The sequence below is a fragment of the Stigmatopora argus genome, chromosome 13, assembly GCF_051989625.1.
Source record: "Stigmatopora argus isolate UIUO_Sarg chromosome 13, RoL_Sarg_1.0, whole genome shotgun sequence".
NCBI lineage: Eukaryota > Metazoa > Chordata > Actinopteri > Syngnathiformes > Syngnathidae > Stigmatopora > Stigmatopora argus.
The window spans coordinates 6,565,452-6,592,709 of record NC_135399.1 but is presented as its reverse complement, the minus strand read 5'-3'; the positions used below and the strand labels follow the sequence as shown (position 1 = coordinate 6,592,709).

Here is a 27,258-nt window from a genome sequence, read left to right as displayed (position 1 = left end):
CTTGTAAATGTTGCGGTTGGTCCATGATTATTATGATATCACCATGTAATCATGTTCAGCACACTGTCGGCCTTTTTATTGCCTCAGCAAGTAGTAACTGCTTTTGACAGTAAAGGGTTGTTGTCAGCCGTCTCAGTCAAATTGGATTGGATGTCTCTCGTCGTCAATGGCAGTCAATAAGTTACAGCCTTGTCCACGCGTTAGGTGTCTTATTAAACTAAAAAAATAAAGTAATTTCTGAAGAAATTGTATGGGAAGGCTTTTATGCAGGTTGATAGACCTTTAGATTTTTTTGGGTGACTTCTTGTTGACTTTGGGGTGGTTTGTGCTTGCTTAAGGATTTTTGGTCACTTCCTGTTGATTCTGGTAGATTGTGGGTCTGTTACTATTTATTTCAGTTTACTTCCTGTTGTTTTTAGGCATAAATGTGCATTCATTAGTGATTGTAGGTCATTTCCTGACGATTTTAGATCACCATTTTAGGTCAATTCCTATAACTTATTGCCTTCCATTGATGACAACAAAGGGGAGTGTTCGAACAATCGCTGCCAACCCTCCCAGTTAAAATGGATTGCATGTTTATCGCCATTGGTGACAGTGAAACATGATCACTCAATGTCAACCTTCTCAAATATAGTTGGTTTGATGTATATAATTGTCAATAGCATTGAATGAATACATTATGGGGGCATATGTGGTTTTCTATTGATTTTAATTCACTTCCTGTTGATTATTTGGTCAAAACATACTTAGAAAAATTTAGATATTTTTGTGGGTTTTGGTTTAATGTCAGTATATTGATTTTTTTGTCACAGTGTTAATTTTGGAAGGAACTGAACATTTTTTTGTATTTTTTCCACTCCATATATGACTGGAACTGTGACGTTAAAAAGAAGGTGCAGAAACAGAACCGTGAACGAAACATTAGACGACTTCCTCAGACCGTACATGTAAAAATCATTAACAGAAAAGAAAAGAAAAGAAAACGGCAGGCAAACATACTCTTTGGCGGTGGGGGGTGGCTGTTAATCATAATCTCTTGGCGTAAGCGTTAGCGCCATGCTGGCGTCAGAGGCGACTGATGTCAGCCACAAAGCTGCAGCCCCTCCCCCAAACGTCCTGTGGGCTGATTACGCCGTATTTCAACGACCTTGGGGTTCAACGTATTCGCTGACCCGTTTTGCACAAAGCTGTTTGATAGGTCATCATTTGATGACGGCAGTTCACTGCGGAAAAAGGAAAATGAAGGCGCTGGAACACAGGACGCGAGTAGAACAACAGATGGCAAGACAATGTGGCAGCCGAGCGCGCTTCCTGTCTGCGGCCAGGCGCGCAGTCGCAAACGGCGTAGCACATGTTCCTCGCTGCGTCATTTCAAACACGCTGGTGGTGCTGAAGAGGGCTTAAGCAATCCTCCCAAATGTCCATTTTGATTAGTGATAAAAAGAAACAAAGAAAGAAAGAACACCAATTGCCTCAAGCTTGTCTTATTTGTAAGTTCGTTGGTGTTTGGATTCTTCTCAGTATTGCCTTTAAGCCACTCGGAAGTTGTAAACTGTAGGCCCATTGATGGTAGTGACAGCTAACCGTGCTTGAACTGTCACATGTTACCATCTGACATGTGCTTTGACTTTTACGATAAAAATACCGTATTTTCACGACTATATGGCACATCATATTTTAAGCCGTAGTGTCAGTAACGAGTGCTATTTCTGTATTTTACACACACAAAGGACGCACCGTTTTTATAGACGCAGACAGGCATGGCAAAACATACACCAGCCTAAACATACACGCTACACCCACACGCTAAAAACACATTTTTTAAAAGACAACGGAAGCAAAACTGAGTTCGGTTGTACTTTATTTAGCCATTTTACTATGTACTCATGTCATCATCACCCATAAATCCATCAAAGTTCTCATTTTCGGTGTCCGAATTGAACAATTGTCCAAATGAGTCATCGAAAACGCTGAATTTTATACGTTCGTCCAGGCGGCCACAATCCATTCGCAAATAGTAGCTAGCGTAACTATTCCAACGTTGCCTTCCATGCTTCGTAAAGCTGTGTTGATGTCGATGTCCAGGCCACAATCCATTGGGTGTATTGACAAAATAACTATATATCCCAGCAGTCACTGCGCAGTACTTTTTCTACGGGGAAAATGGTAGAGTCGGGGGGTGCTTGCCGTAGTTGTGAGAGCTGTAGAGGATGGTGTACCCTATCGACTGATTTATTTTATTTTATCGTGATAACAATTTTAACCAATGTGTTAAGCAATGTCTGCCTATGCTATGATAGGAATTATACTTCACATTAAAAAGTGATAAATTAGCTCATTAAGAGTACACAACACTGTCACATTATTTCTTAGTAGACTCTCTGATTCCGAGATTGTCTTTCTAGTGCAGTATCGCCATCGGTACAATGCTGAAACCACACACCAATAAAGTGTTTGGTTATAAAAGCCGTAGGGTTGAATGGGGAAATAGCCACTTTTTATCTCATCTCATCTCATCTCATTTTCTGAACCACTTTACCCTCATTAGGGTCGCGGGGGGTGCTGGAGCCTATCCCAGCTGACGTCCAGAGGCGGGTCGACAGCCAATGGCAGGGCACAAGGAGACGGACAACCATCCACACTCACACCCATTCCTAGGGGCAATTTAGAGTGTGGGAGGAAACCGGAGTACCTGGAGGAAACCCACGCAGGCCCGGGGAGAACATGAAAACTCCACACAGATGGACATGACCTGGATTCGAACCGAGGTCCCCAGAGCTATGAGGCCGACACGCTAACCACTCAACCGCCCCTAGCCGCTTTTTATTTAGAAATAAATACATAGGTTAAATCCTTCACTAGAAGCTATCAAAGAGTGAAAAAGCCTTTCCTGACGAGTACTTCGAATTATATAAACTAGCGTGTCTGTCAATCTGTTGGCAAGTCACGTCGTCCTCTACATACAAGGTCAAGTCCATGATATGCATGACATCACGGTGGACTTTAAATGTCGTGTGCGATGCAACCTACATTATTAACTGGTATTTACTATGTAGGTTTTACACACTACATTTACAAAATGTACCAGTCCACACAACTGACATCACCACTGACATCAACACTCAGCATTGTACAGCATACCGTCTGGGGAGGGCAGATGAAGAGGCGCTTTTAATTCAACATCCTGCCTCCTTCCTCACGAGTGTGAGCTCAGTCAAGAGTGGAAACCTTTTGCAAAGGGAATAACAATATCGACCGTTCTGCCAAAGGATTTAGAATGAGAGGAAATTGTTGTACAGGAGGAATTTTGACCTTCAGCCTGAATAAAACAGCGAAGGGAAGGGAGGGCAAACAGTGAGCGATTATGTTTTGAGGACTTAATTGTTTAAATTGTACGGAAGCTTATTGCTGACAGACCCCCAAAAAATAAAAAATCTAGTGTCACGTTTTGTAGGATGGTTACCACGTGTTTATATGATAGAGATCATGTAAAAACATAATATTGGAATAAACATCTACACCAAGGGTTCAGACTCGGGTTGGTTTGCGGGCCGCGTTAACGTCAACTCGATTTCATGTGGGCTGGACCATTTTAGATATATTTTCTTATAAATGTATTAAAAGAACTGGATTAAAAACCCTGAATATTCATTTTTTAATAGATCTAAAACAATGTTTATTTTAGCTTTTTTAAAATATATTTTTAGATTTTACAAAATGATTTTTTAACTAAAAACACTGAAAAAATTGATTACCATTTTGAACCCAGGACCCCATAGCGGTGAGGCCGACCAACTAAACACTCATCCGCCGGGGGCCACCTTAATATTTTTTATGTTTTTTTTAATGAGCACTGCTTGCTTCCTGTCTATTGTTATTTAGCAAATACCTTTGCATCACCCGAATTTGCCTGCTTGGAATTGACTCAGCCATGCGTTATTGGAATTCAGGAAACAATTCTGTGTATACCCTTAACACACAACTATGGAAAGAGCAGGAAGGGAAGGATGCTTGGGGGGTTGTCTTGTTGTCAAGAATGAGTTATGAGCATGCCTTATTGGTTATGTGCTTCCATCGTGTGGCAAATAAACGAATAGCAACGATTGTACTGGAATGGTTTGAGTTTGTTATGATCATAAACTCACAACAGGCCTGACCAAAATGCGTATAGTAGTAGTTTCCAATCGCTGCCAGCATCCAAATTCAAAAGGATTGGACGTCTTTTGCCGTCAATGGCAGTAAAACTTGATCATTCACTGCAAGATCTATGTTTGCTCCAGTTCTGAATGTGAATGTTTGGGTCATAGACAGGTAATATTAAATACTTCATCATAATTTCTGAAAAATATAGTGTATATGATGTTTAGTTTTAATCCCCACAAAATAGTATTATAATAAGATATGTGATGTCCTATCTTTGAAAATAGTTTTTCCTCCCAATAACAAATTTAAATTGGTTCTGCGATTGACTTTAGTTTTATTTGTTTTTTTTTTCATAAACAGATTCTACCTTATGGGGTAAAAAAAATCAGGTATTAATAGAAGCTAAAAACACGAGTTCCATATTCCACCTGAAGATGATGTTATATTCCTTGAATAAGAACTTCTTGTAAATTTGACGTATCTGTTCCACTGTTAGCTTCTATATTGACTGAAAACTATTTACTTTTGCTCAAACCTGGCGTTTGAAAGAACATATTATGTAAAAAAAAAAAGAAATCAATTTTGATTTAATCAGACGTTTTGGAATGAATCTTTTATGAGTGACATCACTGTATTCACTGCTGTAGATTTTAAACAGCTTTACTTGTAATATTAACCGTGACCGTGACCACCAGGTGGTGCTATTGTGTTGCGAATTGGTGCACATTAGTTATGACTCAAAAGTTTATTCCAAGGTTTACTCATTGCCTGCCATTGACAACATACATGTACAATTAATCAAAACTAGGGAAAATGGCTGTGAATAAAATGAGTGCACCTTAAAGACTAAAACTACAGTAGCAGTGTGCACTTATTGTTTTTAATGTATTTTTAAACCCTTTACCCCCCACACAATTTATAGTGCACCTTATATATGGGAATTTCAGTTGTTTAATTACCTCCAACCTATTCTGATGTTGCTTACTAACTGTTCCAGTAAAATCCAAGGCACAGATAATAATGAAAATGAATAAATAAATTAATAAATCAATCATTACATTGTTAAAGGATGAGCAAATGATGTGCACTGATTCACTAATGTGCCTTACAATGAGTTGCGCCTTATGTATGAAAACACAGTCATACATGCTGCACTTTATTCTAATCCGGTTTATAGCCCGTAAAAAATAAAATCATAAGAATAGTATTAACCAAATAGATTTCTCTTTTTTGCATGGTACAAAACAAGACAAAAAATTGAAAATATTAACGCTCAGACTCCAGTCCATTACTTTCTAAAACAATCGTGTGGAAAGTGCATTACGCGTTTTCTATCAAGCTCGGCGTTTTACCCGGGCACTGCGGCCCAACGTTGCCAGATTGGAGGGGTTGCTGCCCCATTGAGGTATTTTCAAAGACTCGGGGCGGAAGAAAAATACACTTTCAGGTGAATACAATTTGGGGTACTTTTGACAACAATTGGCGGGTTTCGAAGGAACCATTTAGATTATATTGACCCGTTTTACCCTTAAAGTTCAGAGGCATTGCTTTCTCACAGCAGTAGCTTCCTTGGTGTTCTAAACATATCCTGCATTTTAGCGCCTCACAGTGAGTGAAAATGTGAACTGCACTTGCTTCTGGTGTATAATTACACAGTAAAACTCAACCAAATCAACCCAAAAGTTACATTATATTGAAATGCGTCAGATGCACTGTATTCGTTTTCCTTTCATTTGGGATAATTAGGAATTGGTTTATTTATTGAAAGCAACACAATAGTTCGATGAAGAACTTCCTCTTCCTTGTTGCTTTTGGCGAAAAACAACCATTACAATTGTGTTTACAATCGTTGACTTTTATTTCCGACTATTATACTAAAACATAGACGGGATTGTAAAAAGGAAACGTTTTATCCTTGATTGGGAGGTTGTAATTCCGTGAAATGGGCGGATTTTACGGTATGTGTTGGTTGGTGACTGCCTTTCCTGATCTGGCAACCCTGGCTATGAGAACGGTGTTGTCAGGCAGAAAGACACGCCAGATAAACCGGGGCGGCGTGGGACCTGCGTTCATCTATTTACTCCTCCATTTGGCTTTTTTGTACATTTATCCGTTTTCTAAACCATGTCGTTAGTGTGCGAGTCTGGTTTCTCCAGCGAGGAGGTGTTAAACAACCGTTTTCCTCTCCACCGGGCGTGCAGGGACGGGGACGTCGGCGCCTTGTGCTCCTTCCTCCAGACCACCGCGAACCCGGGGGATCTCGCCGTGGAGGACACCTTCTACGGCTGGACGCCCATACACTGGGCAGCTCATTTCGGAAAGGTGACGTGACTATTTTATTTTACTTTCATTGTGGATAGAGTCTAGAATGTGAAAATGCTTAAGCTGTTTCAGCCATTTCCTCATGTTAGATCCAATGGGCAGTTGCATCCGCAAGGAGCAGAAAATGGAGTCAATGAATCATGTTTCTTAAAGACGCCAATACCTTATTCTTACTGTCTTTTTATGTCTTTTTTTAGTACCTGCGAGATTAATTGGAACGAGACCTACATCTATTGTATTATAATCTATCTAAAATAATTTAAGATTCTCAGCGACACGTTAATGTGTCTGCAAATATGTTAATCATTCTTCTAAAAGTAAACTAATAAATTTCACGAATTTGCATGTTGCAAATTAATCCGGCTCTACTGGTTTAGGAAGTGATTCAACTGAAGAAACCTTAAACAAATAAACAACCGCTTTCGATATTCGTGTGCCTCTAAGCACAAACATTTTTGCAAGTAGTGTTGCTACAACTAGAAATAAAATTACAGACATTTTCCAATGCATGATACCATTATCATATACTACATAAATTAAAATGACAAAATTAAATGATCGCTTTCAATGCCATTGACGACAACAGACTTACACTCACGTGACTCTTTAAAATTAAATTAAGGCTCTTTAAATAGGTTTATCACCGACTGGTAGATGCCCAATCCATTTGAAGTGGTTGGGTGGCAGGAAAATAAACATTTCATTTATTTGCTGCCATCCCTCTCACTGCAATTGGATTGGAAAGTTTTGTGCCAAGTCAATGGCAACCAAAGAGTTAACAAGGAAAATATAAAAATATCCACTACTAGCAAGAGTAATGCAAAATCAAATTCACTAGGTTTTTTTGGGACATAATTTTTGCTTCCAATGCACTTCCCTACTAAAATGGAAAGCGGAAAATATTAAAACGGCGAATACGGTGGTACCTCGTCATACAACATGCTCGTGGTACGACGAAAATTTCGATCGAATAATTCGCTCGCGATACGATTAAAATTTCGAGATGCGACCAAGGTGGCCATGACATGAGAGGCTGTTTATCATTGTAGTGCACTGTCTTTTGTTGCCGCATCTCTTTTGTGTATAACTACTATATCTATGAGGACTGAACGATTTATTCAGACAAGTTTCGACCAGGAAACGCACAATGCGCGTGCGCGGGCAAAAAGAGGGCTTTCTGGGTAAGGAAGTATACTCGTGCACACAACACCCATAGCCAATGGCACCCTTTCTCAGAATAAAACTTCATTACCCACAATCAATACGTGGTTAAGCTCAGCTGTTGCATTTCCTGTTATTCCTTCCTTAGCCTGTTAGCTCCCGCGATCGCTCAGTCAAAACTACTTCTCGTTGGCAAGTGGTCGTGCGTTATCCTATTATGAGGGCATTTGTGTGCATCATTTTCGGAATATTTTGAAGGCAATACAACAGCAAACAGTCCATCGATAGCGAACGTGAGGGTGGAGGCGTGGCAAACCGCTAACCTGGAAAACGAAGGTAACAAAAGATATAGACAAAACTAGAATTCAGTTTTGTGTAAAGTTACATTGAACGTATGTTTGAGTGTCTGTATATATTTATCCAAGCTAATTTCAATTTGTTTGTTCGTTTACGAGTGCTATGGATAAAGTCCCCCGAACAGCCCCCCCTCCGCCTCCGTGTGTGTCGTTGTCTCTCCCCTCCGCGAAATGCGTCTAATTTTACATCTATTAAACACATTTTATTACTACTAAACCACTCGTTATTTATTACTTTGTCAATATATGGCGAATTAGAAGAAATAAAACATTTTTTCCAATCCAATAGCCTGTTTTTGGTGTTTTTTCAGAGGGTTGGAATGAATTAATTTGTTTTCAATTCATTTCAATGGGAAACGTTCGCTCGAGTTACGAAAAGCTCGACATACGATCTCAGTCTCGGAAAGGATTACATCGTATGTCGAGGTACCACTGTAACATGATTTAGAAATACATATGTGAGCCAGTGAATCAACCAATTGCAAAAATATGAATTCTTTTTGCATCCCTGAAGGGGGTGTTTTCACTTTGTCCTTTTCTGTCAGTGTCGTACCACAAATGAATGATGCCACTTTACCCCTGTGTGTTCCCAGCTGGAGTGCGTGATGCATCTGGTTCAAGTGGGCTGCGGCGTCAACATTATGACCTCCAAGTTTGCCCAGACGCCCACTCACATTTCAGCGTTTGGAGGCCATCCCCAGTGCTTGTTATGGCTCCTACAAGCCGGCGCAGACATTAATAGACAGGTGCGACATTCACGCTGCATGCCAGAAAGTAAAACTCATTCAACTGGAGTCAGAAATTCTAAAACGGCGGCTGTTATGACCTGGAAACCAATGTTTTGTTGAGTTGTGGCTGGCTTGCTAGCCTGTGAAATCAGCAACGTGCTGACGCGTTGTCGAGCTCAGGCTGATCCTTTCAAGGAGGATCATACTAATATGATCACTAGCCCAGCTGACCTGCCTTGGCCACTTTCTGTTTAGTCTGGGATGCTACAAATGAATATTTTGATAGTTTGATTACTTCCTGATGAACTATTGGATTGGATAACTTTATTCATCCCGTATTTGGGAAATTTCGTTGTCACAGTAGCAAGAGGGTGAGGATGCAGAAATAGGAAAGGCATTTTAGACATAAATAAAATATGTGCTTAACATTTGTTTTCCACAGCAAGTAGTTGGTTTGCAAATCCCAAATATTATCATTTTACTCTTATAGAGATAATCTGGTTTCATCTAGGCCAGAAGTTTAAAAATATTCCCCTTTCAACAATTGTCCTCAAGCAATTAATAATCAAAATAAATGTTGAATAATTTGAAAGAAAAATTAGATAATGTTTAGTGTCCCCCCTTTTTAAATAAAAAAAAAAGAAAAATAAATAAAAAATAAAAATTTCGCAGGCTAGCCAGCAAACACAAATTTTTCCCATTTAAAAAATATTTATATATATTTAAAAAAATATCCTATTTAAAACATTTAAACAATTTCAAGTCAGCAACACCTAGTAATTAATAAACTAGCAAAATAGTTGTTGATTAACTCATTGGCAAAGATAGATGTCCAATTTAAATAAAATTTCTGGACTAGGTGTGAATATTTATCTTACAGTGCCATTGACAGCACTAGATTTTCAATCCTTTTTGACTGCGAGGGCTTTGTTTATTCGCCATTCCCGGTCAAAATCAATTGGGTCACTAGTGACACCCAGCCAATAAATTGACGAATTCGGTCTTCTTTCAAAATGGAGTCACTATTTCTGCATTTTCGTAACTGCTGTCAGAAGGCGGGATTATGTTCTATGCTCCGCTACCCTTCTTGGTGAAATAAGATTAGTAGGTCAGCATGACATAAAAGCTGATGTCATCATGTTCGAATACCTTTTATTTCTATTAACTGGCCCTAATCTGCTTTTTTTGTGTTAACAAAATAGCTTGTACGATTTCTTATTTCCTCTCTGCTGCAAAGTTGGACCAGTTAAGAGGGTTTAGCATAGACTGGTTTGTTATATGACTCTGTCCCCTCCCCCCTCTCCCTCTTTTGGCCCGCTCTCGCTCATAACAAGATTTTTATTAATCATTTGCGACAGGAGGGCGGCGTTTAAGTCTGGGTGAAAAGTTTATGCATTGCCTGCAGACTTCCACCCTCATTACTCACACATTGTAAACAGAAATGTTTTCGTAAATGTAGTACATGTTTTAGTAGTTAAGTATTTCATTGTATCAACATTTAGCATTGCAAAATTAATACCAAGAAGTCTGCGTTTTATACTTTTGCAAAAGTCGATCATGCTGTATCTAGTGCAAACATGTGTTTCTATGTTTAACTTTGTGCTGGTCTGTTATCTCTCAGGACTATGTGGGCGAGACGCCCATCCACAAGGCTGCACGTGCGGGCAGTCTGGAGTGCATCAACGCTCTCTTGATGCAGGGAGCAAAAGCTGAGTAAGTCTTGTGCTCAATATTGTGAGCTCATCTTATTTTCCCCTCTCTCTACTTCTCCAACTCGGGTGTGACACACTTGTAAGGGCCCGCCATCAAAAGGTGTAACAACAATAAATCCAAGACTGGAACAAAACACGCCGACTTTGAATTAAAATTGATAACAGAAGACTCTCACTGAAACACTTGCGTTTAAGAATAGTATGTAATAAAGTATAAAATGGCCCATACTGTGCATTAATAGAAAATATACTTGAATCTGTAGTTTAATGCTAATATATTATGGAAAATTCTGTTCATGCGCTAATGAAAAAAAGATTACTACTCCCAAGACAATTGATATTCTCACACAAATGCATCAGGAATATTCATAGAGTAGAAGTTTACATCTTTGTACGCTGAAAAAAAACATTGTTGAAGAATTATTTACATATTTATTTGCTCAATTTCATATAGATTATTGATTTTGAACATTTTGTAATTTAGGTCCCTTTGTAGGCTAATTCAACATTATTTCTTTTAGTTTATAAATGTGAATAAAGGTTCACTCACTCGAGTTTTGATGTTTTCAAATCAGATATTTTTATTGCTAACAGTAAAGAAAATTTTGGGGAAAACTCGAGATGAAAAAAAAGAGTTAAAATAGTGTTATGGTTATTGAAGTCTTTTATTTTTCGATCTAGATTGCCCTGCTCTAGTATGTACAGTCTATTTAAATAGTCAACGATGTGCAGGAAGCTCTTATATGTAAGATGAATGTTCTCTTGCATAAAATCATTAGGATACATAAGTGCATTAAAAGGAATAAAATACTTTTTTAATATTCTCTGAGCTTCACTGACAGAACTGCTAATGTTAATGTGACAGTAAAACATTTCTACGTCTGAACACTAAACAGCTCATCAGTCGTGGAAATTTAATAAGACGAACCATTTTGATGTCCAGATTTTTAAAATTGCTTCTTAAAAGTATTCTTATTCTTGATCGTCAAAAGTTCAATTTGGTGGCGTGCCCTTGAAAAGGTGTTTTATTTTGTTCATCTTTGAGACTGTCTTTTTTTTATTTTTTTATTTTTTAATCGTGACAATTCTCATCAAGTTGCCCCTTGTGCTGGATGAAATATTTATGAGCCTTTTCATTTATAGCATGAGCTCGTTAGTTATAAAGGTTGATCAATAATTGATCCTAACGATAGAGTCGAACCTTCTTTTGCTCGTCTACAATAACTACAACACAAGGACAGCTTGATGAAAATGTCAGTAAAATTAACTTTGTAGGCCGTTTTGCATGATATTGTGTTTTTATTTACTTTTTATGTATGTCTTAGTTTTCACCAGATGACCAAATGCACATTGTTCTACGGTGTCAACTTTTTTTTACTAGCAAAATTGCATTACATTGCATAGAACTCTGTGAATGCAATGCATTAAGAGTAGTCATTAAATAGATAACATAAAAAGCATTAATATATTCATCAATGGCAAATTATCCTACACATTATCAGTCATAATGAATTTAATTAAATGTTAATTTTTCTCTCAAAAGTCCTTATTAAAGTAAAGAATGAAAATAAATATAAAAAGACCCTGCAATTAGTAGTTTCAATTGCATCTTTTTTTTAGCAATTTATCTGTCAACTTTTTTAATTGATCAGTGAATCAAAAGTAATTTCTCCCACAAAATATACTGATTAATATCTACTATCTGAGCAATACATAATAAATAAATATACATATACACATGCATGTTAGAGAAATACAAAAAAATATTCTAAATGTGAAGTTATCCACAGGTCTTTAAAACATTTAAAATCTGCCTATATTTTAATCTATTTTTTCAATACCAGGTCTAAAAGAAAATCATGTTTTCTTTCTCAAAATGTACTTTAAACTAAATGGACAACAAAACCAATTAGACACACACACACACACACACACACAACTCAACTCATCAACCTCACAGAATTGGTAAATTGGTAACAGAAGAATACAATTCCAACAAAACCAATAGTCACATGCAAACATTGCAACATCATACAGAGCCATGATATAACTGACAATATAATCATCTCATGAAGTATTGCTACCTACACAGTGCTTTCCAAAAATATTGGAACAGCAAGTTCAGTTATTTTGTTTTTGTTGTTTGCTGAAGTCATTTGGGTTTCAGATAAAAATATGATTATTGCACAAAGGTTTAGAATTCCACCTTTTATTTTGTGGTTTTCACGTGATGTGTTAAACAACTTGGCAAAATTGACCTTTTCTTTGAACCCACCCACTTTTTAAGGGTGCAGATTTATTGGAACATGAGACAGCTGGGTGTTGCCTCTCAGATGAATTGCAGACACATTAAACAGTCCTTGATTTTGGCTTTGGGTTTCACCTTGGAAAAGTAAACACAAAGACCAGTGGGATCTCAACGAAAGAAAAGCAAACCATCTGAAGCTGAGAGAAAGGGAAAAAATCAATCAGAGCTATGGCACAAACACGGGGCATAGCATAGAAACTGCTGGTGTACTGAGCAACAAGCATTGAACAAGTCGGCCCAGGTCAATACAGTGGTACCTCGACCTACGATTAGCTCGTACGACGAAAATTTCGATCGAATAATTCGCCCGCGATACGATCAAAATTTCGAGATGCGACCAAGCCAGGTGGCCATGACATGAGAGGCTGTTTATCATTGTAGCGCGTCTTTTTTTCCCCGCATCTCTTTCGTGTATAACAGATATCTATGAGCACTGAACGATTTATTCAGGCGAGTTTCGACCAGGAAACGCACAACGCGCAAAAAAGGGCTTTCTGGGTAATGAAGTATACTCGTGCACACAACACCGATAGGCCGATATCGCTGTCTCTACCCTCCGCGAAATGCGTCTAATTTTACTTCTATTAAACACATTTTATTACTATTAAACCACTAGTTATGTGTTACTTTGTTAATAGATGGCGAATTAGAAGAAATAAAACATTTTTTTCCAATCCAATATCCTGTTTTTGGTGTTTTTTCTGAGGGTTTGAACAAATTAACGCCCCCCCTCTCTGTCCGTCTCTTTCTCTCTTCCCCCTTTGAAATGCGTCTAATTTTACTTCTATTAAACACATTTTATTACTCTAAAACCACTAGTGTTACTTTGTTAATAGATGGCGAATTAGAAGAAATAAAACATTTTTTTCCAATCCAATATCCTGTTTTTGGTGTATTTTCAGAGGGTTGGAACAAATTAATTTGTTTTTAGTTCATTTCAATGGGAAACGTCCGCTCGAGTTACGAAAAGCTCGACATACCATCTCAGTCCCGGAACGGATTAAGATCGTATGTCAAGGTACCACTGTAATGGGAATTGATGTCAGGAACATAGGACTGTGAAGAAACCCCCCAAATAAGTCATTGACATCGGTATCAACCTTCACAGGCCCCGAGTGAAAGTGTTACTGTTCGAAGAAGACTTCTAGAGAGGGGCCATACCACTAGATCCAAACCACTCCTCAGCAAAAAAAGAATCAGAAGGCCACATTGCGTTTTGAAAAGGAGTAAAAAGATCAGATACGAAAGTTATGGAACAAAGTGTTATAGACTGATGAGATGAAGATTAACTTCTACCAAAACGATTGGAAGACCAATTTCTTAAGAAAGAAAAGATCTGCTAATGATCCAAAACATTTAAGTTCATCTGTGAAACATGGTGGGGTATTGTAGTGGCTTTGGCTTGCATGGGTGCTTCTAGAACAGGCTCACTAGTCTTTGTTGACGTAACTCGTGATGGTAGCAGCAACAACAAAAACAAATTAAATGAATTGCATTTATTTACTTCTTTTGGTGTGCGTGCAGCAAACTGCTCGGGAGGCCAAGACAGCAGACACTCTTATTGCAGTTCTATAGTGATGTTTTTTTGTAGTAAAATAATCTAAAATAAGTATTTTCCTGAAATTGCAACATCTTCATGAATATTTCTAGTGTATTTTGGGCGGATGATTATTTCTACACCATTTGGAATAGAAATTCAGTAATCCTAGGTAGGATACTCTTAATTTCTTATAATTATTCATTCAAAATTAAATATTCTGACTTAAACTTTTGGAAAATACTTTTTTTGACTTATCTATCATTTATATCTAACATTTCATTCATTGGGCGTTAGTATAACCATTACTGTTAAACAGGGAAATATAATATCTTATGGTAGTTTTAACTGAGCCTTGAAATTTAGCTTTTTATGGCACAGAAAAGCGCTAGTTGGTATTAGCATGCCCAAAATGAATCAATGTCTTTTTTTTCTATGTGCATTTGGTCATTATATGATGAGTAAATGTATCTAGTGATGAAAATGATGTTGTTTTTTCCCCTTTAGATCACAGATTGTGTCTTCAGTCTTCTATCTCACGTTAATAAATGAACTAGTGGGGAAATGTTAGGCTCGTTTAATAGGGAATGTTATGAAAACAAGGGCAGTGGGAATGAGGCTCATGACAAAGCACGTTTTTATTTCAAATAAGATTTTAAAACAGATGAGACACAAAGTATTTGTGTTCATAGCAGCAACAACTGACATTTATCAGTCAAACAATATCATTATATCCACTTAAAAAGTAAATATGTAATTATAATGCTTACTTATTTGATGTATTACAGTCTCCCTTCAAATTTTGCAGATAATGTAGACCAGACATTACCAGAATAATTGAAGTAGGATCAAACGTTAGTTATGTGTATGTAAATACTGTTATTTATTAATATTTCAATATAATCTATATATTATAAATGTGGAAATACTTTAAGTACTCTACTAAAAATGGCTATAGCTTTTCTTTGCTTGATTTTAATTTAAAAAAAACATAAATAAATAAAAAAAGATGAGAGACCTATGCAGTGCGATGATGAAAATTAAGATTTACTGCACAGGTTATTGAAAGCTTTATTCCAAGTACGGTAATGCCTCGTCAGATTTAAGAAGCAGCAGGTGCTTCTGCGGGATGTTTTCGGCGCAACATGGTGATGGGGAGTTGTGAATTCTGTTTCTTTTTTTGTACAAATATGTTTTTGTACATGGACATGACACCATCAAAAAGATTGCTAACTATGATGGCTCTGACCATGTTGTCATCAATCTCCTTTGTTGCAATCTGCGTGCCATGTTGAAAATCTCTTGCCGATTGCTCAAAGTAAGACCACGTTCTTCATCCTCATTGTCGACATCGTTCTCTTCTGCCTGTATTTCACTCCTAAATTTCATCATTTTGACAAGATTCTCACCAGTTGAGGTTGATTGGCTCTCAAGCACGACTCCATCGCCATGTCTGAGAAGCCTAGCTAGTCAAGCCTAGATGCCCAGCCAGCTTCATAGCCTTATCTACATCTGAGTGATGAACCTACACAGGCATAAATCCCCCATAATCATGGATTATTTTTTTACGGCCACAATTTTTTCCAAACTGAAATGATGGTCTTTTTCCTTCATGCCATTAATGGCATTCTTTCTTGGGCCGGTGTCCGTTTCCTCTTCTTCGGTCGGCAGCCGTTCCTTATTCGAAGAGGCTACGGCGCTTGGAAGTTTCAATGCAAATTTAGAATTTTTTTCACTGGATCTGATTTTTTTGGGGGGGGATTGTGGAGTTTACCATGATGCAGTAAAGGTGCAAACTTTGGGCTGTAAAGAAGGAAGGGATGGCTGTACACTCAAAAGCCAAGAAGTTCAGTCCAAGCATCTATTCAAGAATTCTATATTTCACTGCCAGTCCATTTTTTTAAACATTATGGAAAGACGACACAAAGAAGTAGACTGAAAAAATATATAAAGGAACATTTACCATCTACAGTCAACACACTCATCTTCCAGAATTCTAACGTAGGCATTTGTGAATAGATTGGATTTAAAGGTCTTGGCTTTTAGGCCTGTCTTATGCTGCACTACTTTCTTCTTGTGATCCAACACCCGAAGGTTTCTTCGTCTTGAGGGCTTGAATTGACAACAGGAACAATTCGACAAGTGAAGGCATAATCTTATCAGCTGGAAAAAGATCACCTCAACTTGATTCCAGCATTTCTTCCACTCCTGCATGCTTGGTGCTTGCAAACTTACCAATGAACAAAGACGTATTCATTTAATAGTAATACTATAAACAGGAATGGGTGAAAAACCCTCTTTGGCAATATGTTACACTTTGACAGACCACATGCCCAAAGTGATCCCAAATGTGTCTTTTGCTAAAAAAAGTAGTAAGTAGCAAATTTTACTCAAAAGACTGACGACGCAATTGAAACGTATTTAATGTAATTGATCCTTACATGCATTGTTGTTGGGAAAACCCCAACATGCCTAACATTTGGAGGTGTCTGCTATTATTTCATAATACTAATATTCATATTCTTGCCGTTTTAATTGAATTTGTCATGAGCCTCAGTAAGTGGGAAAGTAGTAGTTAGCGAGCAGGAGGCAGGAAGGCGTGACGATATATTAAAAGCTGAGCGATTAGCGGCCGTTAGCATTGCTTAGCACCATGAAGTCACATTTTAACTGTGTAATGGTAACTATCATCTTGTGCAATGGTTTTTAATTTCTTCATTGTTATGTCACTGTTCAATATTTGAAGGTCATGCCAAGAAATGTCTTCATTCTGTGATGTCACACTATTAACCTGATACAATACTCTTTTGTCCTTGCTGAAAGTGACAATAAGTGCGAAGAAAAAGAGAAAAAAAGTTTGCTCACCTGCTAAAACAGAACCGTACGTCTTAATTGTTTTGCAGCCATTGAGTTGGACATGACTTGGTTTTTTCAAGTAATCCTAGAAATGGGGAGAATAGACACTGACGCTGAGTCTGCCCCGTTCCCTGGGATAGCCGCCGCACTGTTGTGGCATTGAGTGTTCTCACTATCGCTTCCTATCTACACACTGGCAAACTGTTGAGGTATTTCTTGCGGTGATTGGTTTTAATGCTAGGATTTCATGTCAATGAATCACAAGTGAAATTTTTTACACCTGCATGCTTTGCTTATTACCCATGATTGTTCTTTTATCTAGCTTTTGTCTTGAATTTTTTAGTCTATTTCTATTGATTGAATGTTTATTTTTGTCAACTAACCATTAGGAGCCCTTTATATGGACAGGTTTAATCACGTGAGTCCCATGTCAAAGCACTAGCATGACAATAGGCTGCCTTTGGGAGGTTAGATGAATAGTTAGCGAAGACACATACGTTAGGACTGAAAGCAAAGCATACCAGGCAATTCAAAAGAATTAACGCTTCCTTGGTAAAAAAAAAAAAACGGATCGGCGTAAAATCGGGGTGTCACGTCTCACTAAAGGAATATTGAATTTGATTGAGGTTTGTCTGGCGACACACACGATAGCCAGTGCCTATACATATAATTCACATGCTTTTAAAGACTAACTATAATCATTCATTCATTTTTTTAGCCAGGGTTTCACTTAAAAATACATTGTAATGACATTGACGTACACTTGGCATAAAGTAATAATAAAGCACACTAACTTGTAGTCATCACAGACACATTTTCAGCCGGTGATAGTTTTTTTGGGGGGGGTTAAATCTATGAATCCAATGTAAAAGCCACGAAACGAAACTATTCCTTATACGGTGTTCTCAGTGGTGTGTTTAAGGTCACGCTGCTGGTGTTTAGCCTGGGAACAGAATGTTTGTGCTTACATCATAGCAAGTGTTTCAACTTGTTTTTTTCTTCTTTCTTAATAGATAACAGCTTTTAAATTACGATTTGTATTCCTTGGCATGAGACGAGTACATTTCCCCGACCACAATTGTGCAAATTGTCTGATTTGAGAAATAAGCTGGAAGCGTTAATTCAAATGGGGGGGGGGGGGAGAGTTGATGTTCAAGTTATTGTGTGAATTTTGACAAATGTTAAATTACCCCATGTGCACACTATTTCCAGAAGTTTTTTTTATGACACAAGTTGATTTGAAATGGCTGGAAGCTGTTACATTGTGGAAGTCGATGTCACTTGCTAACAGTAAAACTAGAGGTCGCATTAAAGTTGTTTTTAAATGTACATTAGCAGAAGCAAAAGCTTTTCAGTGGGCTGATATAATTCCTCTATGAAATGGCCCTTTGACAGCAATTTCTGCCATTCTGGCGCTTTTCCAGAAACTCTATTTAGTTAACAAAGAGCTCTCTGTTGGCTCTGAGAACCGCTTTATGCTGTCAAGAACAAGTCTGATATTGTTTTGTAAACGGGCAATTCCGTTTAGTAACCAACTCTTGAAATAATCCGTATTTTAGCAGTATTTTAGTTTTCTGTCAATTGTGAGCTCTGGAATATTTTTCCCTATTAGCCCTAAATCATTTTAGAATTATAATGAATAAGGGTTTTACTGTCAAGGCACATCGATTCCACAAAGACAGTGATCCAGTCCCAGCACTGTTTGCTCATTTTCTGGCATGATGAAAGTCTGTTGCAAAGAGGCAAGATTAACACAATTGCGAACAGAAGTCAGTCTTCAGAGAAGATCTTGAAAGTCCATTTTTTTTCAGGACTTGTCGAAGATACTTGAATTTCCCAGTTATTTTCAACGGACTTAACCTGAAAACTTGCTTTATCATCTTGATTTCGGATTTTTCTTGAAGCGATTCGCTACCTTGTGCCGGCTTTGGTCGCATCACTTGACATTTTTAGCATCTGTTGCTAGCCCAGGTATATTTTGGGCCACTTTGCTCATCTAAGATCTTTTTGAATCTTGAATCCATGCTCAAATTGGGCGTTTGGAGATCTTGTGTCTTGAACTTCTATTGTCTTCCGTCTCAAGTCGGATTGCTCCAGATATCCCCTGAAAAATGAAAATGCTCATCTCAGCTAAACTTAGTTTGGCATTGTTTTAATCTCGTCTCTTTGCCAGCAGGCTTGATATTTTTGAGAAAATTTGGAAACCATTTGGTTCACCCAAAAATGATGATGCGAGTGATCCGAAAGGGATCCATCATCGTCTCTGATTATGATCACAAAAGCAAATTGATTTCCTCATTATACATGTGTGTGTGTGTATGTGGGAGTGTTGGATGGATAAGTGCGTCTGTGTGTCTGAGTGAGCGTCATGTTTTCTTTGGATTTGTGTACGTGCGAACGCACCGGAAGTCGCGCTGACACTTAACTTTTCCCGTTGTGCAGTGTGAGGAATGCCAGCGGGCTGACCGCCGCTGACCTGGCCCACGCGCAGGGCTTCCAGGAGTGTGCCGAGCTTCTCTCCAATGCCCAGAACTTCCAACAAAACATGGCTCAGTTCCATAACGGTGCAGTCCTCAACGTAACCGCTCGCAATGGGGGCCACCACGATAACCCCGCTATCCAGAATCGTGGCTTCTTCAAGGGTATACCTAACAGAAAGAGATCGTTGGATGAGCAGGAGGTCCACCCGGTGAAAAAGGCCAGACCAAATGGTGGGTGTGAATCACAGCCTAATTAAAAATAGAATATAGACGTTGCAATCTGATTGCTTGAACGATTGCTGCCAGAGCCTTACAATTTTTATTGACTTGATGACTGCAGTAGCTCCACTTGGCAGCACCCACTAGAGGGCACCATTGATTCAGTTTCAACCTTTAGCAGGTTGTCTGCCCTTATGACATGAGGTCCAATTTGAATTAGATTAATACATAGGTTTGATCGTATTACCAAGAACTGTTTATATAGTTTTTTAAGGCATTGTAGGCCTCTGTACTGCCAACAAGATGGCGGTATTGTCACATGTCACACTTGGGTACCGTGTGGCCGTAGTTCAATTGAACTGGTTCAAAATAAGCCTTAGATTGACAACTGAATCGAAGAAATTGTGGGCATGCGAAAAATGTCAACAGTTGCCGATTCTGGCTAATTTGATGATTGTAATGTGAAACAATGATTCAGAGGGTCCCGAGTTATTCTCATCAATTTTGTGACCTTGTAATTCACAAAAGCTTGTCCTTTTTCATTTACAATTTTTTTTATTTTTTTATTTAAGGTCTGGTTATGCCACTGGGACCACAAAACGGTAACGAGCCACAGTTTGGTGCTGGAGACCTACCGGCGGAAAACATGGAGTTGGCGTCGACCATGACCTCAGGTGGGCCGGGACCCTTTGCATTGGGGCTGAATGGGGTGGCGCCAGCCAACGGGCCAGTGCCCTTGGATCAGTGGGAGGACGAGGGGGGGCGGAGTGTGTCCCACCATGCTTCTAAAGGGCTGGAGGTCTTCAATGTGACTTCCATGCAAACGCCTTGTCGCTGCACCAACTCTTATGCGTATTTGTAGAGAAGTGTGTGGGTGTTTTATTTGTCTTGTATATATTTTGCTATTGTCCACTTCTGGGTTAATTCTTAGCATTCAACATGCATAAATGCTAATATTAGGAGGCTGTGTGTAAGCTGTTTTGCTCTTATATAGCAGATTCCTATCAAAACTATTATTAAAAAAAGGACATACTTTGCACAATTTTATAGGATATTTGTATTTGAATGGTCATGTTTCAGTGGCATTGACAGCGATAGACGTCCAAATGCGTTTTGACCTTCGCGGTCAAAATGGATTTGGCGTTTATCGCTGTAAATGAGTTGTGTAGCATTTAAAAAAAAATGTCAGAAGTGATATGTAAATGGGGGGCTAACCAATAAGTGGTGTAGAATGTCCATGTTAAACACAACATAAAAATTGGTTGAGTGCTTACTCTTTTGGTCATTATTACTTCTAAGTAATTTTGTAATTGGTCTGCCACTCAAGATTTGAAAAAAAAAAGCCTTATTACTCGAGCTTTTACTGAAACAAATGTGCTTTTTATCCCTGTGTATTGAAATTGCATAGTATAGGGTTTCTGTTGGTATATTAAAAGTTAGTATGCACTGCTGAGCGGGTGTAACCTTGTTATTAATGATGTCATGTCATTAAATGTTGAGCTTTTTATACACTTTTTCTTTGTTTGTTTGGTTTTTTTAAACCCATTCACTGCTAGCTAGTGCTGGGTGATATGGGTCATTTTGTATCTCAACTCATTTGACAGTTATTTTTGCTTTTATTTGAACTAAAATGGCAATTTTAATGCAAAAATATATACACGCACTAAATTTGTATTATTGGTACCAGCCTAGGTATATGTATTCACACCCCAGAATATGTGTTGTGGCATTTCTTGATAAAACATATTTTATATAAATATATATTCAAATATACGTACATATATTTAAAATAATTGTCTACCATTGATGGGATAGGAGTGGATGTCTATCACCATCAATGGCAGTGAATGAGTTGAATACCAAAGCGCGCAAGCCATTTCCTAGGAGATCAATTTTGCAAAAAATTGGAACCTTACCCCAAAGCGACATCTTGAAAACTAGTTCATCTCTTCCAGAACACACAAATGAGGTCGTGACCTATTTGCTTTCAAGAGGCTCTGACACTTTACGGATGGCACTTCCAAATACCTGCCGATACGTGCACACGCGTTTGACTGTTTGTCTTCTCCCTCCCAGTGTCAGTGGGCATTTCCCCACTCGGTCAATGTCAAGCGCAGCTTCTCTCCAGGGGCTCGCCTGAGATCAGCCAAGTGGAGCACCAGAGGTCGGTTAAAGCGGAGCAGTTTTACGACAACACCCTCTTCAGCACCATGCTCCTCTACCACGGAGCCTAAAGTTAGATGAGTTCAGATTTTTTTGGTTTGCCTTACAAGCTATTGAGTGTTGAGACGCTAGTTCCAGGAAATGTTTCCAATTGTAAAGGGCAGGCCCAGTCTGGCTGTTTTGTATTAATTTTCTACGCTTGTAGTGTTTTCGGGTTTGAGTTGTTAACATGAATGTTTTCTTTAAATCGTATTAAGTCAGCAATTTTATTAAAGCACTGCCAATGTAAAAATATGATTCACTTTTTCGGATCTTAGGCAATTTTTTTGGGGGGGGGGGGAAGTTGGACAAATTGGGTTATGAGTTTTAAATCGTCATATAACAGCTAATTTCAGGAAATAATTGAAATGTAACTTGGAATAGTTATGTTATTTCAATTTCTAATAATTCTGTTTTCTGACCAATATTTTTACATAAATGTTGGTCTTATCCTTAAACTAGAACTGGCCTTATTCAACTACAGCTTTTTAAATATACGTAACTTGTAAAATTAGCAATGTTTTTTTTATTAGGACATATTTTTGAGGTGTATGAAAAAAAACACCATTAACAATTACCAGCCTAGTTAAAATTCATGTTTTTACAAAGTCCTAACATTTTAACTTTCGATTTTCTCTAATTACAGTGCAACAATTTTCGAATTGTTGATGTTAACTATAAAAACTCATGTTACTACTATTCGTGTTTATTTCATTCAAAAAAGAATGTAGATTCTGCTCAATTGTCCGTTAGACTATCAATTCGACTGAATTTTTAAAAACTATTATATATGCTTAATTTTCCTATATATTTTTTATTAATGTGATAGCAGACAATTGTTTCCTTTTCCTACTCCTTTAAAGCCCAGCTGCTAAATAATTGACAGCAAATAAAATAATTTAAAATCAGCCTTTAATTCTACCCTCAGAACAAAAACACTCCAAAATTTCAAATATAATTTGTCAGCAATGTGTATCATTATCATATGATACATCACTTTAAATTAGGGGGGAAATTATGACATCGCTCAAAAATCATTTATCAAATATACGTGTAGCCCTAAACAGCTCATTATGGTACCAACATATTTATAAACTAAAATCTCGACTGTAATGAATCCCAAATGGAATTTTGAAGTGGTCTATTTGTTCATGTTGCTGCCAGTTTGTGGGAAGTTGGTTTCATGGAACCTCAGTTTTACTGTATCTTTAAATAGAGCGGATGGGGCAGACTGGCACACCCCGTGCTCACGTGTCTGGCCCCCGCTGAGCTGGCGTTCGGATCCCGGTCACCTGTCAGGAACAGGCCCGACCTTCACTAACACAACCCTGCAAAACGCCACGTGATTAGGCCGCGCCCCGTCGGACGAAAACATTCACCAAAATAGGGGAGTACAAATAAAACTAGGGAAAAATACTCATTTCTGCTGTTTAAGATAACAGTTGCCCTTCAATGACAAAATTGTAAGTGTAAAGGTACTGACATTTGTACAAAAAACAGCTAAGTTTATAGAATTTTATTGTACTATGATTCTATTGGATAAGTGTTATTTAGTTTTGTCCCCCCTCTCTATGCAGATATGGTATCTTCCTTGTAAAGGGGAAGGGCTAAACAGACCGGATTACCAGAGAGAGCGTCCGAACTAGGATGTTATCAGATAAACAGCGGCATTAATTAACAAAAACATCATTAATACGAAGATTTAATTTGACAAAGTTGGACCATGTCCACACCGGCTAGAAGGAGACTTATGAGAGATTTTAAACGGTGAGTTGTTTGTTTGCGCGAAGCCCGTAAGCATTTGCCAAAAGCGGCTAAGCTAAGACCGAAACTCGGAACACCTGTTTTTTTTTTAAATACCACGAAAGCTATGAAACGAAAACATAATGTTTATGTGAAAAAACAACAAACGTGTTTTAAGAGGCTGGAAAATAGAATTTACGTTCAGCAAAATGCTTAGCAATGTGTACTCAATTTTAAAACAAGCTAATATTTAGCCAGGTGAAAGCAATTGTTTGACTTGAGTGTTGATTGTGTAATTTAAAAAAAATGTATTTCGAGTTTTTAAACCCTTTTTCATAGTATGGAGTGCTTTTGAGCTGGCCTTTTAATATTTTCCTCGTAAGTAATGAAGAAGAGCACAATAGTCAAAGTTGTTAGGGAACATTTTGTCCGCGGTTGTTGATCATCTTACCTTTACTTTTACTTATGTCAGCTACTCAACACTCACTGGTCACCATATTAAGTGGCCATAGCAAAGATACCAAATAAGTGTTTGACCCCCCCCTGAAAAAAAATAAAATAAATATATGTATGTTTTTTGGTATTAGGCTACAAGAGGATCCCCCAGCTGGTGTCAGTGGAGCCCCCTCTGAAAACAACATCATGGTGTGGAACGCAGTCATTTTTGGGTAAATTGTCATCTACTAAAGACAACTGTAACTTAATTTCTGTCAATTTATAAGGCCTACCACATCATTTTGGGTGGCTGATATAAGTAAATCAATCATGTGCATCCACTTAAACAGTTTTAAAAAAATGATGAAATGATAAAAAGAGAATATTTACTACCCACCTTTTGTTTTTTTCATAATTGACATTTCTTTATATGGGAAAAAAACGAACATGTACAGTATTTTCCCTTTTTTAAATAAAAAAAACAGCCATCCAATATGAATAGTTTTTGGTCATCTTTGTTTATTTAATAAATGATAAAAATTAAAAGGGTATTCTTTGATACAATAAAAATAAATTTAAAACATTTCCTCACAGATTGACAAATATTGCTGAAGACTCACATTAGCCTCAGCTGTCCCAGCTTTTGCTGTAATGATTAATAATAATATTGTAAACAAAATATTGTAAATTTTTGAGCAGTACAGTTTGAGTCGTCAGCACTTTTTGTGCCTTGTAACACAAACGACTGTTTTGATAGTGGATTATTCAACGAAACATGTGAATTAAATATCCGCCGATTATCAGAGAATATTTACTTAAAATTTACAGGTGTAAAGAAAACCATTTTTACAATTTTGAGGTAAAGAATGTCCCTATATAATTAATTAATAAACTATAATTGAATTGTTTCTCCTTTTGTTTCAGCCCTGAAGGAACTCCATTTGAAGATGGTACGTATTTCAGTATGATGGCCAATGACTGATTAAAAAAAAACCTCAATGTTAGTTTGCTAACTGAATATTCCACTTTTGGGGTTTAGGTACATTTAAACTGATTGTGGAGTTCACAGAAGAATATCCCAACAAACCTCCTACGGTGCGATTTGTGTCAAAGATGTTTCACCCAAACGGTAAGAATGTCGCTCAACTTGGTCAACGGCTGTCACGCGTACGTTTGTAAAAATTGTAACCACACCTTGTCATTTGAGATTACATTTTTTTGCTACTCTAGCCAACTCTGATCACGAGCACCCATCCAATCCCTTAAAACTAGGATGGCTTAAAGCAGAAAGATTTTTTTTTCTTCCAACATTTAACCCTATTATAGCTTTTATTGCAATTCCAATTGACGTTTCAATGATGTGTCCCCCTTCCACAGTCTACGCGGATGGCAGTATTTGTTTGGACATCCTCCAAAATCGATGGAGTCCCACCTATGATGTGTCTTCAATTCTTACGTCCATCCAGGTAAGGAATAGACTGTGACGGTTACTTGAAGTTGTGGACCTAGAAATTGTCCAAATGAACATTAGACGTCTTTCGTCATCAAAAGCAGCAAAGAAGTTAAAATATTAGGGAGGTATACAATGTGTTTCTTTTATTTTAGTAATGTACCGCATGTTGAAAGATGCCAAAGTTACAGCAAAGTTCCTTTCCGTAAATGAAAAGGAACTCATTGTAGAGCAACTCTGGTTTATCACCTCAGGTACCAGAAAGAATTAAAGGTAAATTTTGCATTCGTTTTTAAATTACTGAATTATTCATTTGGTTTTGGAGCATTTTTTTTTCAATTGATACATCATGAGAAGAACAGTAAATAGTCTATATTATGATATACAGGTGTCAAAGTGGCGCCAAATCTGTCCCGCCGCTTCATTTTGTGCGGCCCGAGAAAGTAAATCATGAGTGCTAACTTTCTGTTTTAGGGTCAAATTGCAGATTATAGATGTACATTATATTTCCTGATTTTCCCCTTTTTAAATCAATCATTGCAATTTTTAACCCATTTTTTTCTTCTGTTTTTTGTTCAAAAAGCATTTTGTAAAATCTAAAAAAAATATGTAAAAATATCAGTAGCCACAAGAGGGCAGTGTCTACTTTTGGTAGTAGTAGAAGGAGGGTTTGAAAGTCCAAATAATATTGACTAGAGACCATAAAAACACTGTCTCTACATCGCGGTTATTCACCAACTGCGACAGGTCTTGGAAATTATTAACCGCGATAAACTAGGTATTACTGTATAAATCAGCCAATTGTGCAACTCGAGGTAGAGAATTACCGTATTCACTCACATTTAAGCCGAAACCTTAAAATCGTTGAATTTTACAATTTCTCGCGTACAAGCTGCCCCCTGATTCAGAATTTTCACCTCCACATTCATGGTTTTAATAAGGAGTAGCCTTGATTCAGTCATTTTTTTGTTACAAATACGGCTTATATGCGAGAAAATACGGTAAGTAAAATAATGGTTTGTGGCAGCAAAGTAAAAGATTGCCATTTGCGTCGCAGTCTTTGCTGGACGAGCCCAACCCCAACAGCCCGGCCAACAGCCAGGCAGCGCAGCTGTACCAGGAGAACAAGCGCGAGTATGAGAAGAGAGTGTCGGCCATCGTAGAACGAAGCTGGCGAGACAGCTGACCTGCTTCAACGCACGTTTCCGCAACCTTTGTCTCCTGTCACCTTTTGTTTTTTACTCTTGACATTTTATGCACTTTACCTCTTCATAGAAATACGTTTTCTGCCTTGCTTCCCCCTTTTCTCAGCAGCATTTTGCGCCGAATCTCACCCCGCTAGGCTCACGTTTAATGTTACCGACGTTTTCATGGCCGAAGACTCCCGATAATGTTACTCTATTTCTCTGTTGTGCCGTGATGGCTTTCTTGCATGCGTGACACAATGAGCAAAGCATATTTAGCTCCTCCCTCTCCAGTACTCATGTATATAAGAATCCTGCATTGGAATATATGTGTACATATTTTGCACAAGCTTGTGTCATTTTTTCCTCAACATTTGTACATAAAAAGAGACAGGCAGGTAAATTTAATGCAGGTTGCT

At 37.9% G+C, this 27,258-nt stretch overlaps 2 protein-coding genes across 3 annotated transcripts in view; both read left to right on the top strand.

Moving 5' to 3' along the window:
- The first annotated feature begins 6,152 nt into the window (after positions 1-6,152).
- ankrd10b (ankyrin repeat domain 10b) lies at positions 6,153-22,285 on the top strand. 2 transcript variants are annotated; one of them, XM_077616797.1, is made up of 6 exons: positions 6,153-6,468; positions 8,579-8,731; positions 10,335-10,426; positions 19,569-19,837; positions 20,398-20,499; positions 21,902-22,285. In XM_077616797.1, the coding sequence occupies exons 1-6, from the start codon at positions 6,271-6,273 to the stop codon at positions 22,057-22,059; spliced, it is 972 nt and encodes a 323-aa protein (XP_077472923.1). In that variant the 5' UTR covers positions 6,153-6,270; the 3' UTR covers positions 22,060-22,285. The 2 variants fall into 2 exon arrangements, with proteins under 2 accessions (XP_077472923.1, XP_077472922.1); XM_077616796.1 differs by lacking the exon at positions 21,902-22,285 and having other exon boundaries at positions 6,154-6,468; positions 20,398-21,341.
- A 1,340-nt stretch (positions 22,286-23,625) lies between these two features.
- Positions 23,626-27,258, top strand: part of ube2al (ubiquitin conjugating enzyme E2 A, like) — a 3,754-nt gene continuing 121 nt past the window's right edge. Inside the window, exons 1-6 of the mRNA XM_077617577.1 lie at positions 23,626-23,794; positions 24,358-24,438; positions 25,130-25,155; positions 25,245-25,334; positions 25,583-25,671; positions 26,713-27,258. The exon at positions 26,713-27,258 is cut by the window's right edge and continues 121 nt beyond it. Of these exons, the coding sequence (XP_077473703.1) occupies positions 23,751-23,794; positions 24,358-24,438; positions 25,130-25,155; positions 25,245-25,334; positions 25,583-25,671; positions 26,713-26,841 (459 nt within the window). The 5' untranslated portion in view covers positions 23,626-23,750 and the 3' untranslated portion in view covers positions 26,842-27,258. The remainder of the gene's footprint in view (positions 23,795-24,357; positions 24,439-25,129; positions 25,156-25,244; positions 25,335-25,582; positions 25,672-26,712) is intronic.

Coding starts and splice junctions, on each gene's coding strand:
- ankrd10b (XM_077616796.1), top strand. CDS start 6,271: ATGTCGTTAGTGTGCGAGTCTGGTTTCTCCAGCGAGGAGGTGTTAAAC. Junction 8,732..10,334: donor GCGCAGACATTAATAGACAG/GTGCGACATTCA, acceptor GTTATCTCTCAG/GACTATGTGGGCGAGACGCC. Junction 10,427..19,568: donor ATGCAGGGAGCAAAAGCTGA/GTAAGTCTTGTG, acceptor CCCGTTGTGCAG/TGTGAGGAATGCCAGCGGGC.